Here is a 17,045-nt window from a genome sequence, read left to right as displayed (position 1 = left end):
ATATTAGACGTAAGGAAAATAAAATTAGTTTTGTAGAATTAATAAGCATGTATAAATATTATTATACACACTTATGTATGCATGTTTTGCAATAACTCGGTTACGGAAAAAAGCACTAAGAAATTAAAACATGAAAAGTTCAGTAAAATTATATTTTAATTTGAATATAATAAATATATTTCGGTATCCAAAAAATAAAAATATTATACACACATAATATATTGTGTGAATTTTGTACAAAAAATGATATTTTTGAGGCCTCGAGAAAATAAAAAAAGTAATAATAATGAGGTAATTTACATAACTTCTTCCAATCTTTGTGAAATGGAATTAAGGTCTATGCTATCTTCATTATTTGGATTAGTAATTTTTAATAATAAATCGATGTCTTTATCAGTCAATCTTGTATCCAATGCACTCATAACCTTTATTATTGAATGGATAAAATAATAAATGAATAAAAATATGTGTAAAAATGTTGCATGAAGTAATTAAAAAATTATATGAAAGAAATAAATGCGAAATAGTCGTTAATTTCTTTATAGAATATTTGTATAATAATGTGGAAGATGTAATAAACGCAGAACTGTATGAAGAATACAAAAAATAATGTAATATAACTTACTCCAACAAAGTTATCGATTTTTATTTTGACGTTAGAGTTTTTTTCATTTACACTTTTAATATGCTTAAGTGGATCATCTATGTTGTAGTGTTTGTTTGCAAAATCTAGCCAATAATTCAGGTCAACGGTCTTCAAAAAAAAAAAATATATATTTCATGTTATTCGATAGAAATGACATAAATAACAGAACATTTTAATATAAAATGCAACATAGTATAAATAAAAATAAGTAAGCGAAGAAAATATAAAATCATTTACAAGTGTGTCTGTATAGATAATAAAACATATAATTTTTATGTTTTTTTCTTACGATTGGTAATTCGTGTTTCTCTTCTTCTGTTAGTACTATTCCAAAAGAATGTGCCAACTCGTAAAATTGGTATAATTCAAGAGTATCATTACATGAACTGAAAAGGATAAAAGCTTCTCTAAATTTATCTTCCATTTTTGCACTAAATTGGAAATAATATGGTAATTTTTGTGAAAGGAAAAATAAAAAAAATGATAAAATAAAAAAAGTAAAAGATATAATAAAGGTAAATGGAAACAAAAAATTATTTTTTTCGTGAGGTGGTTGTATAAATTAAAAAAAAAATAGATATAAATATATTTTTTTGTTCAAGATTTATTCTTTATTTAATGTTTTTTTATATTTTGTTTTTATTTTTTATTTTAATTAATTTATTTAATTTTCTTATAATTTTCTTTTTTTGTTGGTGTTGTTTTAAATTTTTATTCTATATAAGTTGCGTATAACAGTTGCAAAAAAAATATTAATAGCTAGAAGGTCATATAATCGTGTGCAATTAAAAAGGTGTTTTTTTTTCTTAATTATTTTAATATATAGATGCTTATATTGTTTTAACAATATGGGTATGAAGCTTATTATGTTATGCATAAATTTTAACAGAACAAATTCGACTTAAATTTTAATTTGTTTGGTTGTTTTTTTGATTTTACCCTTAGAGATAGTATTTTTATGGCTTATTATAAATTTTCTTTTCCCCTATTTTTTATTATTAAATAATATGCTAATTTTTATATTTCTAAAGGGCGTACATATCTGCACGTACACTTAAGCATATATTTTGACGTCAGTACAATCCTTTTTATTTTTTTTGTGTATATATTATTTTTATAAAGGAGAAAAATAGTATATAATTAATTACGTATTAACTATTTAAACAATTTATATTATATAACATGTATATATATTTTTTATTATTATATTTAATTTTTCAAAATGAATAACCATATAAAGAAAGAAAATTGAGTTGTGAAAAAAAACGGATATAAATCAATATTATTCCCATATTATCATTGTCTCTTCCTAAATATAAAATAACTTTTGGAATTTTCGATATTTTTAAGGCATTGTAGAATGAAATTGTCAGAATATTAATGTATTTCTATACTTGTATAATTATGTATGGTCTATTGTATATAATGAGAAAATTCACGAATTAATTAAAACCCCCACACACATGTTTCATTATGTAAGCATAGCCAAAGAAATAATATTTCATTAAACATATTATTTATGAAAGTATTGTATTTCTTGAAATGCAACATTTCTAGTAATATATATATGTTATTATTTCCTGATAATTTTTTTTGTGTGATATAGTTTACCTTAGCATGCAAGTAAATGTATATATCATAAACACACCTGTTAATAGTTATATGTATAAAACTGCGTAGTCAAAAATGTACACCAAAAAATAAAATGTTTACACACAAATTTTTTTATATATTATGGTGTTGTTCTTTAAGTGCATTTGGTCAATCCATTAATTATCATTTTTGTAGATTTATAATTGGGGAATCGTGAAAATAATTTTTAATAGGTTATACACAAAAAGTGTGTAATGAAAAAAATAATAAGGTTTATTTTCATGTGCAGATATATATTAATATAATTTTATTATGTTTACTATTAAGGAAATAAATATTTATCTTTTTTTGACATATTTTTATAAATGAATATATGTTAATTTTTTTAAAATGTTTGATAAACATGTTTTTCATAAAAATTGTTACTAAAAAATATCCTTGGATTTGGATAACAAGAAAACAAAAAAAAAGTTAATGTGAAAATATCATATTTATATACGTACAAATTACAAGAAATATAAACATAAGCTTTAATATATCACATTACAATTATTGACTACATTTTTTATTTTAAACTGTAATTGCCATTTTATTTAATTTTTATGTCTTTCGGTTTTCTATTTAAAGTATATGGGCTTCGAATTTTTACACAAATTTGCTTTGTTTGATTAGAAATAATGTATATTAAGCCTAATACAAAATTAGTCTGAATACTTGTTTTTTTTGGATTTAATTTATATGATGAATATGGCAAAAAAGAGCAAAATTTTTCTGTTCGATGTAGATGGGACCTTAACAAAATCTCGAAAAGTGTGTGCATTATTTTTGAATACATTAGAAAGCAATATTCAATTTGTATATATTTGTTTCGCAAATCTATGTTTTTTTAATACATATAAATATAGTAATTTATATATTTCAAAAAAATGATAATAAAGACTGAATATATGTAAATATATTTGTATGAATCCATATTTTTAACTTTTATACAAATTAGACGATCGAAACAGATATGGTTGATACATTATTGGAACTAAAATCTAAAGAAGAATGTTTATTGGCATTAGTTGGAGGATCTGATTATAAAAAAATTGTAGAGCAAATACAATGTAAGTAATAAAAATAAATTATGGTTATTATTTCTTATCATTTATATAATTACTTGCAGTTTTTGTGTTTAAATAAAATATTAATAAATATGTAATCCTCTATTTGTATAAATTTACGATTTGTTCTAATTTTTTTTATTTTTTAACCTAGATCCTGAAATGTTTGATTATATATTTTCAGAAAATGGAGTAATAGCGCATAAAAATAATGAACAATATTTTTCAGAGGTACACATCAAAATACACAGCAATAATATATTAAGATGTTATTTCATTTAATCTTATTTAATTTTGTTTTATTATGTTTCTTTTGACAGAATATTATAAATTTTTTGGGAGAAAACAAATTAAAAGATCTCATAAATTATTGTCTTTTGTATATTGCCAATTTAGATATTCCAAAAAAGAGGTAAAATTATAAATAAAAAAATAAAATATAATAGATAATCGAAAGTGATTACAAAATGTCTAATTATCATAATTTTTTATTGTTTTTTCGTTTTTTAAACTTTAACATTTTAGAGGAACATTCATTGAACTACGAAATGGAATAATAAACATTAGTCCCATTGGACGAAACTGTTCATATATAGATAGAGAGGAGTTTTGTGCATATAATTCCAAGCATGACATTCTTAAAACGTTTCGATCGAATTTAATTAACGAGTAATCTTAATCTGTGGTGAAATTGTGTTGTCTCTTTTTTAAAATATTCAATTTTTATATTTTGATTCGCTATGTTTTTCCTGATTTCATTATATCGGTTTTTATCTTTTATATTGAAAGGTTCGAGAAATATAACCTCGCATTTTCAATAGGAGGGCAAATATCAATAGATTGCTTTCCAATAGTACTAAGAAAAGAAGCAAATAAATTCACAATTTATGAATATAAGGAATATATATGTGCATGCCCATATATATTCTTACTTATTATGTTTCGTTATGTTTAATGTGTATTAGCCAATAAAAATGAATGCATATCATTTTATATTGTATATATTTATATAATTTCGATGCGTTGACTTATAAAATAAATTGTCGTTTTCAGGGATGGGATAAAACATTTTGTTTGAAGCACATAGAAGGGATATCCAGTGAAATATATTTTTTTGGAGATAAAACAGATATAGTAAGAGTACAAAATCGATGAATATATACATTTCCTTATAATTATCATATATTATTTATATACATATATTGTAACCTCTTTCCACCTTGCATTTTTAATTAGGGGGGAAATGATTATGAAATATTTCATGACAAAAGAGTGCGTGGTTATTCAGTTACATGCCCAAATGAGACTGTTAAAGTTCTAAGGACGTTTTTAGACAATTAAAAAAAATGATAGAAAAAAGGGAAAGTTATATTTTTTTAGTAACTGGAGTTTAATAACTTCATGGTGTTATTTTATTTTTTTTAATTTATTTTATAAGTGTTTATATGGTAAATTTTACATTTACATATCTGGGAATATATATAACCTTATATTGTTGCTATAAAGTTAAATTTGTAAAATTTAACAAAACAATAAGGATATAAAATATGTATAATTCAACATGGTATATTACATGTGTGTATATGGATTTATTCCAATTAAAATTAGTGATATAAAAATAAAATTATATTTTTTTATAATACTATTTTCTTTTTTACCGATTAAAATTAATATGATGATTATTTTGTTTGAAAATTATATAAATTTATTTAAGCCATATATTTATTTTTTAATCGTTTAAATTTTTTTTTTTTATATTTATAAATTATATTTAACCCTATTAGAACATTAGGATATGTGCCAACAGTTTCACGGTTTTACAACACATCAAAAAAAACAGAATAAAAAAATATAAAAAGAATGTTAAATAATTTACAGGTGTTATAATATATTTTTTTAATTTGTGGAAATAAAGATATAAAAAAAGAAAGAAAATAGCCACATATATGCATATATAGAAAAAAAAAAATAAAAATATGTCTGGGGATATTGATTGTGATGTTATGGGGACAAATTAAAAATATAAAAAGAAATAACATAAGCCAAAAAAATAAATAATTAAATACATAGATTTATTATTATTGTGCATTAAATTATATGAATTAACTTAAAATCGAAATTATAAGGGATTTGTTGTTAAAAAAAATATATAAGTTTTAAAATTGTTTCTTTATTTGTGTGCATTTGAATAATTATATAAAGTTTTAACGATTATATATTTTTAATTTACGTATTTTGCTTGTTCTATTATATTACATAATAGTGTTGTAATATTCATTTAGCAATTTGTATTTGTTTTAAAAATTGCTGAATGTCGAGAAAATGTTTGGTCATCTTTGTTTGCAAAAAAATTAAAATAAATAAAAAATCAAATAAAGCAGCAATATAAAGAAGCAATAAAATAAATATAATGGGAGCAGGACAAACGAAGGAAAACAATGGGGGTAAGTTTTATGAAAAGAAAAAATCGGACAACATTAAGAGGAAATACTAAAGAATGAGTATTTTAATATAAAACAACATATTGTCTTACTCTTCATATATATGCATATATTAACTGATTCTATTAATGAGTTTTTATGTGTTACATAACTGAATAATAATAATATTCGTCATAATATTTGCGTATTTTTTTTAAGATTTGATGCATTTAGAAACATAACACCGTATATTTATTTTCCTTTTAAGGATATAGAATAATAAAAATAAGCGAAAAAGGGCCAGCGAGTAAATGCAATTTGGAAATATTTTTTGATTACATAGTTAAAGTAGATGATGTAATATTACTAGATGAGTCTATTAATACATATAAGAATTTTATAGAAAAGGTTAAAAATTATGAAAATATGGAATTAATTTTATATGTTTATAATTGTCGATATGCAAAAATGAAGGAAATAAAAATTGTACCAATGAAATGGAGTGGGAATGGATTATTAGGAATAAATATAAACTATGAACGTTTTAATGCATTATATGAAGGGGTTCGAATTTTAAAGCCGTTTAATAACTCTTCAGATTTCGAATGCAATTTAATGGAGCATAGTGATTATATAATAGGCCACGATAATAATATAATTAGAAATAAAAAAGAATTAACAGAGTATCTTGATCATACTATAAATATAAAAAGAAAAGACGATTTATGTAAATCACATATGTATATATATAATAGTAACACTGAAAGGGTACGGAAAATTAGAATAAATCTTCATGAAATATGGAAAAATATAGAATTTTTGGAGGGTAACGTTAAATCAAAGCATTTACAAGCAATTCCTATTTGTAATAAAGAAAATTTAAATAATATAACGGAAGAAAATAATTTCAAAGAAATATATTTTCCTCAGAAAATTGAATTAGAGAAACATGAGCATGTTAATGATGAATGCTCGGCAGAATATGATGAAGGAATGTTGAAAAACAAAAAGGAAGACCAACTAAATTATTTCAGTAGTGAGAATGTGTCTGCGGTCTCAATAAATTCAGAATATAATAATGATAATTGCATTATAAATTTCAATAAACCCGAAAAAATGAATAATGAGTATGTATGTAGTAAAGATAATAATACAAAGAATAGTTTGCTCCCACAAAATACGAATGGAGTTAGCGAATTAGATAACTTGTGCTATACAAATCAACAAATTAACATCCATGTGAATGTAAAAAATGATAATAATAACAGCTATGACGAAAATTCAACGATTGATATTGAAAAAGATGAAATTAAAAAGTGTGGAATTGTGAATAGTGAAGAAGATTTTAATAATACCAGTGATAGTAGCGAGTGTAGCGACAAACGAAAGAATACTTATTCAGAATATGTCAAAAACATGAAAATATATACTGATGAAATGACGGAAATATATGAAAGTATGAGAAGAAATAATGAAATACTCAATAATATAAAACAAATGAAAAAAATGGAAACTTCTTTAGATGGCTATAATGAATTGATTGGGGATAAATAAAACTACGTAAAATAAAAGTGAAGTATATTATGTAACATATTGTTTTTTAAGATACTAATTATATATGTTTTTACAAGCTAAACAATAAAACCTGGTATGCATATATAAGTAATAGTAAAAATATAATACCTTAAAATGTTAATGAAATAATTTATACATTCAATAACACCTTGAACAATACTTTTTCCAATAATACTAACAATAAGGGTATGAACAGAATAAGGAATGAAAAGTGATATCTACATTAAATGGAAAACAATTCAAATAGTTGCAAATACAACCAAATTTATATATACAAAAAAGGTGTATTTTTGTGTATTCAGCAAAAAAATAAAAAGATTATAGTATTAAAAATAGCGTTTAATGGATATTAAAATATTATTTTAAATTATATTTTTATTGTGTATTTTATTTTGTTTTTTTTTAATTTATTATTTTTATGGTACACAATGGAGAATATAACAGTAAATTATCGAAAAAAAAAATTTAGTATATAATGAAATATAGAAAAAAACACAAAAAAATAGTAACAATATATTGGAGCATTTATTGATTTGTCTAAACGCTATGAATTTAAATATTATATTAAAAGTTTTAAAAATACATGTGTACATTTTCAATTAATAATAAAATTCATTGTATGTATTGTAACTTTTTTTTTTTTTAATAACATTATTCCGTGTAATTTGCATCCTTTGTTTATGAGGAATCTGAAAAAAAAATATAAAAATTATATATAAAACAACATAATATGAATAATGAAGTATTTTCAATTTATGAGTAAACTAACCATCGATGTATGTATATATAGTAAAGATTATAGGTACTGGTAATTACTTTTGTGAAGAGGAAAAATGGATATATATATATATATATATATATATATGTTTTTTATACTAAATTACAATTAAATAGAGAATAACTATAAAAGTTGGTCGTTAATCTTGTTTAATTCGTCTTTTAAATAATCGTCGCTCCACTTTATGGTCTGATAAAGTGTGAAAAAATGTAATAATATATATTCTATTCGTTCGAAAGAGTAATATTAGCTAACTATATAATTATGTGAAGTTATTCAAGATTATGTAATAGAGAGAATAAATAGCTATATATAGCATAATAATAGAAATAGGAAAAAATAATGCACATATTCATGCATAAATGTTGTATAAATTATTTTATCAAACAAAAAAAAATAAAATAAATAATAATAATGGAATTACCTCATTTTGGTAAAACATCTTATCATGGGAATTTCCGTGCTTACTATTATAGTTTTGATTATATTTATCAAGAACACTCAAGCTGGATAAGCTTATATCAGGTCTATCATATGAGGAATATTCATAATTATTTTTGTAAAAAATAAAATATTGAATAATATCTTTTTTGACTTCGAATATATTGTTATTAATATAATTTGAATTAAATGAACGATCGGTATTTTTAACTAAGTATGATGTTATACCATTTAATATATCGGGACAAGAAACAAAATTTAAAAGAGCATTTGTTTCTAGATTTAAAGCTTTAATAAAAAGTTCATTGTCTATTGTTTTTTTTAATTCAGCCATGCTTATTTCCTCTTTTGTTATATATGCTATTTTATAACTGTTTTTTATAAGATCATTCCATAATTTATTTGTTATTTGTGCCCTTTTTAATAATTCTATTTTATAATTTCTTAATATATTTAATATTTCAAATGTGATATGAGTTGCTAATGGAGGTAAAGAAGTAATTTTTTGATATGTTTGATCAGCCCAATTTTTAATTTTTTTATTTTCACTTTTTCTCGAAATATTTAATTTCTTTAATATATATAATAAATTGTTATATTTAAAGTGGTCATGTATAATTTCTTCATAATTTTTTAATGTATATATTTCTGGGACTGTTAAAAAATGTTCTTCTAATAATATATTTGCATTTTGTTCAGATACTTCTAATTGGCTTTCTGATGTTATTTCCATTAATTCTAAACTATCATCTGATATCCATCTTTTACATAAACCAGACCAAATTAAATCAGACGATTCTATTTCTAGACCAGTTAATGCTAAATATAAACCTAACGATCCTCTTAATTGTGTTAGTATATAAGAAATGCCACCATATGGTAAGAATGAGTAACTTAAATTATTATATGAATAAGAAGAATGAAAATAAGATGAACTATTATTAGCAAGAAATGTTAAAAATCCACCAGAGCCTTGTATTTTTCCATTACAATAAGATATAAATGGCTTTTTATATGAAAATATTAAATATGCTAATTCATTAATATTTATTAATATTTTTTTTAAAATGTTTAAATAATGGTTATTTTTCGTTTTTTGATATATTTCTAATATTTTTAATATATCATATAAATTATAACTATAATTAAATGTATCATTATATAACGAAGTTAAGAATACGAACCTCTTAGTATAATTAACTTCACTATTTCTAAGGATTTTATATAATTTATTTATAAGTTCTATATTAATATATTTATTATTTATTATAATTGCACTCATTCCTACATTACTTCTGTTGTATACACACTCGTCTGAATTTCCACAGTTAAGATAATTTGTTTTGTTTGTTTGCTCATTGTGTATTTCAAGGGGATCTATATATATGTCATCATCTTTAAATATACTAGTTTTGATATAATTTTTGTGAATAAAGTGAAACTTTTTGGGTAGCAACAGTACGCTGCTTATTTTTTTCTTTCTTATAATATAATTCAAATTATTAAGCATAATTTTAAAGATATTTCTTAGATGATAGTATATATTGCGGTTTTTTTACTACACCGTTTAAATGCTTCCTCTTCGCCCCTATTTATTTTTTCTTATTACTTAATTTGAAGCTTATTTATTTTTTTATGCTAATTCATTTTTGGCAAATGTGGAATAGGTATATCATGATGGATTATAAGTATGTTTTTAAAATTTTACGCATTTATGTATTTTTTTGTGTACCTCCAATATTTTTCATTTATGTATAAATTTTAAATTAAAATTTTGTTTACATTCTCAAGTTATATTTCAGTTATTATTGGTATATTTACATTTAATGGATGTATATAAATGCATATCGTGGTTTCAGTATTCCTTAGGAAATTAAAAAAAAACAATATTGCACAGTGCAATTTTGTATAAGCCAAATGAATTACAATTTTTTTATTCTTATAAAAATTTAGGAGCAGATATACTTTTATATTGGGATTTTTTTTTGTTTTTTTACTGGAAATATGTATATTAGCATCTGTAGAAATTATAAAAATTGTGTGACCAAACATTGTGAAACTATATATTTTAGAGGAACTATAGTATATGTATATTGTTAAGATCGAGGAATATTGTAAAATTCAGGGTTAACATTTTGCTGTGGTTTTAATATAAATTTTAAGGGCGTAATAAAATTTTTATAAGAAATGATATGGATAAACATATGTGGGGCACCATAATATTAGTGAGAAATTGATTTAGTAAAGATGCGCATTAAAGTGTTGTTTGGATAATTGAGTTGCGTATTTTATGTATATATATCTATTTATTTATTAATCGCATTGCCTAGACATTGGTTCGTTTTTTATATTCACATGTATTAATATCATTATTATTTTACAATTACAATTTTGTTAATTACTGCTTTTTAATTATTTTATTAATTTTTATATTATTAATTATTATCCCTTTCCATTTAATACCCCAATTTTATGAGCCTTCATAGAGTGTTGGTTTGTATATATGATAAAGGAACTGTCTATTATTTTTATAATTCTTTCATTTTCTTATTAAATAATATTTTTTAAGAATATTATAAATACATTTTAATAATTTTTGAAATGCATTTGGTTATATTTATAGATTAACGAAAAGCACACATTTTTGTGAAGTCGTGTTACCAACTATTTGGTCAGTATATACAATCAGTAGAAATGTGCAGCACATGGTATGCATTATATATATAATTTTTTTTTAATTTGTGAAAATGGTTCGAAATAAATATATATGCATGTATATGTTATTTTTAAAAAAATACAAATTAGTATGATTATGTAAGGCCACAAAAAATACGAAGCACCAATATGCATACCTTTATATACGCCTTTTGTTTATTTTTTGTGTATGATTTTCTTATGGTGGCAAGTTAAAAAATATGTAAACATTGTCTTTCGAATTTATGCTAAATTTTAGCGTTTAATTTTTAAAATTCTAAGTTTATCTTCATCATTTGTTTTTTTTCTAAAAATTATTTTTTTTATATCATTGCAATTTTTTAATCGAGATTAAAACGTTTTGAATAGTACTTTGTTTAGGATAGGGAAATATACAAAGTTATTTTTTATGTATCTGAGTTTTATATTCATGTGAATACAAATAATTATATGTATATGCATAATATACATACATATAGATTCTTTGAAAAAATCGATGTTTTGTATATCTAAATAAAAAATTATACTCAAGTAAAAATGGCAAATTTTAATAGATATTCCTTTTTGGTTTTGGTATGCATATTGGTTGTATATAAATATGTAGAAAGTTTGAGAATGCATAAGACAGTTGAATATACTGTTAAGGAGCATGAAAATAAAAATATTAACAAAGCAAATTATAATTTAAATAAAAATACATGTAATAATGGTGACAATATATGTAATAATGAATTAAAACATGAAAATATAGGTAAGGAACAATCCCCAATTAATGAAAATAATTTACCAGATTTGAAGAATGGAAACAATGAAAAAGGCATTTTAAACAACATATTGATATCCGAAAGCACTCTTGATAGTTCTAAGGAAGTTTGTGAATTTGTTGTTATGAAAAATAATTACTTTAAAAGCTTTTGTGCAATGACACATTTATACAAAGATATACTAAAATTAAAAAATACAAGCAGTAAATTATATGACGATGTTACAAATATTTCATATGAAAATGGAGAAATATCTGAATCCAAAGTTTTAAAAAGTGATGGAGATAAAAAAATTGTTATTGAAAATGATGCTCATAATCCTAAAATTTCCATATTATATATGTTTGAAAAATTATGCGTTGGTGGTATTCCATTAGCTTGTGCTAATATATTAAAAGTAGATAATGTTTTTGATATCAATCAATATGGTAACGAAATAAATGACAAAGAATTAAATGATATTAATATAGAAAATGATTTAATTAATTCAGAAGATTCGAAAAATACATTTGTAGAAAATGTCTCAGATTTGACCGAATAAAGTACCTAATTGCTAATAAGGAATATTTAAGAAAATTGTTGAAATAATGAAACTGTGTAAAGAAAATGAATTTCCTTTGAGAAATTATAGGGCGTTTTGACACAGAGGAATAATAAATAGTAATGCATGTTTTCTCATTTCATTTTTTTCGATTTATTTTTGATATTATAATTTGTTTTTTCTTTTTTTTTATAATTTTTAGATTTTAAATAAAATACAAATAATGCATGTTAAAAAAATCGAATATCAATACGTAGTTTTTTTCATGTGTTATTTCCTTTTGTTTATTTGGATTGCTGTTAGTTACATCGTTTTTAGGGGTGTATCTGTGTATGTTAATTTATGTGATAATATGTATATTTAAGCGCATATTGTGATTTTGTTTTAAAATTGGGAAATAAACATAAAACCTTAAAGAGTTACAAATATAAATTAAAAATTAATTTTACAAAAAATTGGAATAAATCATATGTATAGATATACGTTGTCTTAAAAGAAAAGGAATATGTTGATACATTTAATACAATAGTTGCATTGAGCAATAAAAGGAAAAAAAAATATATTTTCTTTCTGCGGTAAATTATCCATATATTAAAAGAAATAAATATATTATTGTAAGAGATTTAAAAAAGCATTATCACGAAGATTTTTTTAACGCATTATATAGAAAAAAATTAGAAAAAATAATTTATGCCTATGCCCCTCTAAAAGCTTAAAAATAAAAAAGAGACAATGCATTTATTATATGAGGTATATATTCCCCTTTTTTAAATTGATAAAACTATGCAAACGATTAAAAATTTGTATAGGACATAAAGTAGTCGTTTTATGCATATTTTTTAATGGGGGCGACGTTAGTAGCATGTGAGGTTAGATGATCGTTCTAATTAGGTACGAATAATTATATTCAATTATATTATAATTCTTTTACATTTTAGGAAAAAAAAATAAAAACACAAAATATTCGATGTTTTTATTAATTTTTCTGGGTCACATCAAAAGTTTGTTGCATAATTTACATAAATATTGGAACGGTGGATAAAATAAATATTTAAAAAATAATTTATTTTTTTGCTTTTCTTCCCTCTTGTTATTTTTATTTTTTTTACCATTCAATTTTGAGGGATGTAACTTGTTCTTGAAGGTTTGCTACATCCTTCTTAATTTTTGCTCTCCTGTAAAATATGGGACAATCCCTATTCATGCAAATGACGTCTATGTGTAAATTCCCCTGACATCTTTGGCATTCAGTCCATAGCTGAAAGAACTCGTTTTGTTTGAGTTTTAAATCTTTAATTTTTTGCATATAAATAGAGAATTCTTTGTTCGCTTTACAATGGTTACATAATGGTGGCTTTTTAATTGAACTGTTACAACCTATGCATCTAATTGTTTTTTTAAGAAATTTTGATAAAGCTGTTTGACTTGACGTTAAAATAGTTTTATGCCTTGTATGCTCTCCACAAAATAAAGAGTCTGAATTTTGCATAATAACCTCAAATATTCTAGATAGTGGGTTTTTGATAGCATCTAGATAATGATTATGATCTATTGACAAATTATTATCTAATACATATAATGGATCTTCGGCTCTTTCATATTGTGCTTGTCCTTTTGTGCCTTTTATAATAATATAACTAACTCTATCGCCAACATTGGGAGCCGTAGCACTATCTCGTTGTTTCAATTTTTTTGCTAATTCTACATGTGGCAATCTAGTTTCATATTCAGCTTTTCCTAATGATTTAGTTACAACTAGCAGGCTCATATCTATATTATTTGTTAATAAATCTTTAATTTTACTTTTGGTATACTCGATGGCACTATTTAAATCTTTTTCTATTAATAATTTATTTAAAACAGTTTCCATCATTTGTTGTATAAGTATGCAAAAATCTCTTCTAACAGTTTCGATACCTTTACAATCCATTTTATCATGTTTATTTGGATTAGTGTATAATAAGCCTGCATATCTTTTTTTATTAAGTAATAAATATGGACAATATACTTTTTCAAATTCTAATTTAATAGGATGTAAAAATTCTTTACTTATTCTTTCTGCTGCATCTTTACCTAATCGCATTGCTTCTCCAACATCATTTGTACCAAATTTAACCATTACAGAATCTGTATCACCATATACAACAGTTGCATTGTGTTCAAACCCATTATTTTTACAATAATATGCTTCAACTGTTTCTTTTGTTTTTTCTATCATAGATCTACCGAATGTAGTAATTGAGGTAGCTATTTCTAAGCAAGGCAACTGACCTCCAGCCGCTGCACCAGTATATCCATAAACTGAATTTGCTGATATTTTAAGCGCTAATTGTCTGCCATTAAGTACCATTTTTGTAATTGGATTTTGCTCATTTTTCATCATAGCTTTTACGTTTTTTCGAGCTCTTATTAATTCTTCGACAATTAATGGTAATACACCACGTTTTACATTACCTTTAACAAATTTAAAATTATTTTTTCCTGGTACAGTTGTTATATCATTTTTATTTAGATCAGAAATTTCATCATTATTTTTTATGAGTGTAGAATAACATAAATTGTGGGCGATCATAATAGATGGATATAAAGATGCAAAGTCGAGAGTAGAAATAGGCTCTATATAATAACCTTTTATTGGCTCTAAAACCGTAGCACCTTCAAATTTATCATTATTACTAACTTTAATATATGTGCTAGGAATAATATAATTTAATTCTTTACATTTTCTATATAATTGTGAAGTAACTTTAATTTGTTGGCCTCTAGTTAATAGATAAACAAATGGTGTACCAGTAACTCTAGCCATTTCTACATAATTATAAATAAATAATAGTTTATCAATTAATCGTAAGGGTAATAAACCATCCTTAATGCAATAAGTGGCAATTCGTTTACGCGATTCCGAATTTTCATTTTGCAAATCGTTCATTATGCTATAATGGACATCTTCTTTTTGTTCTTTTAAGAATTCAAATGACACATAGTTTAAGGTATACGATTTTAATCTATAATCTCTTTTAATTAGATCGTAAACATCGAATTGTATTCTTCCATTAATATTAATTTCTTTTGTTTCATGTGACCCAAATTGTTTTGAAGAAAAATTAGCGTCTTTAACAAGACTTGGAATATTTTTTATTCTACCTATATATTTTAATTTTTTTAAGTTTAAAGCAGTACCTCTGTTTAATATATATGGTATATCAAAATTTATGATATTATAACCTGTTAAAAAATCTGGGTCTATTCTTATAACAAATTCATTCCATGCTTCTAACATTGTCTTTTCATCATTAAACCATATAACATTTGAGCCTGGTATACTAGCACATTCTAAAAGTGTAAAAATAAATTTTGCACAATTTTCAATTGGGTCACCTTGTAAATATAAAATTGACGATATTTGTATAATAGGATCTGTTTTTGCTTCTGGAAAACCTTTTCCATCTAATTTTATACACTCAATATCAAAGGAAAGGATTCTTAATTTGGGAATTTTTTGGTATTCATTTTCTAACGCCATAGGTTCTATATTTTCATAATGTATATCTATTTCAAATGTGCAATTAGACGATTGTTTATTTTTACTTCGTATAATATAACTATTCTTTTCACATTTAATCCACGATGACCCTGTTATTTTTTTATCAATAATATATCTTAAAATAAATGGTAAATTGGCTTCATATACGATACCACCGAAATGCTTACTGTTAACATTTATACCACTTTCAAAATATTTTTTTAATGATGGAACCATCTTAGGTAATAAGACAGTTATTTTTAAAAAGTCTGTTTTTCCTGATTTTTTAAAATACATAATACTTTCTGTTTTAACAGCTTCAATTTTTAATATTTTATTTTCATACATCTTAAATTGATTATTTAGACTCAGGGTTTCATTTAGCATGGATTCGAGTTTTATCATATCATCATTATTAAAACCGTTTGGTTTCTCTACATAAAAATATGGGAAAAAATTGTGAACATTCACTACAACACTATATCCGCAATTTGTGATACTATATATTCGAATAATTGGAACTGATATGAAATTTTTTTCTTTGCCTAGGATTATTTTATATGACTCATAGATACTATCACATTTAGAATCTCTATTATTTGTAGAACCTTCATTACTATAAATCACGTTTCGAAATATATTTTCCACGGTGTAATCTAAATCGATCTGAAATAACAGCAAATCATCATTGCTGCTGAATTTTAAAGAGCCATTTGAATCATACGGATTTGGTCTCTCATATATTTTTAGCAACTTTTCGTATTCTTCTACAATGTGATAATTTTCATCTTGATCATTATTTTTCACATTTTTTGCTTTATCGTAAAGAGGGCCGTAAGGAATTACATTTGTGGCCGAGAATATATTTTTTTCCATTTTTTGTGGTCCTAATTAGTTCATTAATATATGGAATGTATCAATGTGTATGAGAAACAAATATAAAAAAAATTCGCTACTTTATTAA

The 17,045-nt window shown here is 23.3% G+C and overlaps 6 protein-coding genes across 6 annotated transcripts; 3 read left to right on the top strand and 3 right to left on the bottom strand.

Moving 5' to 3' along the window:
* Positions 1-296: 296 nt before the first annotated feature.
* On the bottom strand, positions 297-1,070 carry PBANKA_0501800 (myosin essential light chain ELC, putative; the record flags this gene model as incomplete). The annotated part of the gene is made up of 3 exons (XM_034568250.1): positions 297-425; positions 626-754; positions 936-1,070. 3 exons carry the CDS (start codon positions 1,068-1,070, stop codon positions 297-299), a joined length of 393 nt encoding a protein of 130 aa, XP_034420258.1.
* Positions 1,071-2,986: 1,916 nt separating this feature from the next.
* On the top strand, positions 2,987-4,686 carry PBANKA_0501700 (phosphomannomutase, putative; the record flags this gene model as incomplete). Its single annotated transcript, XM_034568248.1, has 8 exons — positions 2,987-3,049; positions 3,237-3,348; positions 3,500-3,576; positions 3,666-3,757; positions 3,871-4,014; positions 4,135-4,198; positions 4,399-4,479; positions 4,582-4,686. The coding sequence occupies 8 exons, from the start codon at positions 2,987-2,989 to the stop codon at positions 4,684-4,686; spliced, it is 738 nt and encodes a 245-aa protein (XP_034420257.1).
* A 1,069-nt stretch (positions 4,687-5,755) lies between these two features.
* PBANKA_0501600 (golgi re-assembly stacking protein, putative) lies at positions 5,756-7,319 on the top strand (the record flags this gene model as incomplete). The annotated part of the gene is made up of 2 exons (XM_034568247.1): positions 5,756-5,789; positions 6,034-7,319. 2 exons carry the CDS (start codon positions 5,756-5,758, stop codon positions 7,317-7,319), a joined length of 1,320 nt encoding a protein of 439 aa, XP_034420256.1.
* Positions 7,320-8,241: 922 nt separating this feature from the next.
* Positions 8,242-10,069, bottom strand: PBANKA_0501500 (enoyl-CoA hydratase-related protein, putative; the record flags this gene model as incomplete). The annotated part of the gene is made up of 2 exons (XM_034568246.1): positions 8,242-8,307; positions 8,543-10,069. 2 exons carry the CDS (start codon positions 10,067-10,069, stop codon positions 8,242-8,244), a joined length of 1,593 nt encoding a protein of 530 aa, XP_034420255.1.
* Positions 10,070-11,790: 1,721 nt separating this feature from the next.
* Positions 11,791-12,558, top strand: PBANKA_0501400 (rhoptry neck protein 12; the record flags this gene model as incomplete). Its single annotated transcript, XM_034568245.1, has 1 exon — positions 11,791-12,558. The coding sequence occupies one exon, from the start codon at positions 11,791-11,793 to the stop codon at positions 12,556-12,558; it is 768 nt and encodes a 255-aa protein (XP_034420254.1).
* A 1,105-nt stretch (positions 12,559-13,663) lies between these two features.
* PBANKA_0501300 (DNA polymerase delta catalytic subunit, putative) lies at positions 13,664-16,957 on the bottom strand (the record flags this gene model as incomplete). Its single annotated transcript, XM_034568244.1, has 1 exon — positions 13,664-16,957. One exon carries the CDS (start codon positions 16,955-16,957, stop codon positions 13,664-13,666), a length of 3,294 nt encoding a protein of 1,097 aa, XP_034420253.1.
* Positions 16,958-17,045: the final 88 nt, after the last annotated feature.

Source organism: Plasmodium berghei, assembly GCF_900002375.2.
Source record: "Plasmodium berghei ANKA genome assembly, chromosome: 5".
In the NCBI taxonomy this organism is placed as follows: domain Eukaryota; phylum Apicomplexa; class Aconoidasida; order Haemosporida; family Plasmodiidae; genus Plasmodium; species Plasmodium berghei.
Note: the sequence above shows the minus strand (reverse complement) of the source record. Positions and strands in the feature narration are given on the sequence as shown.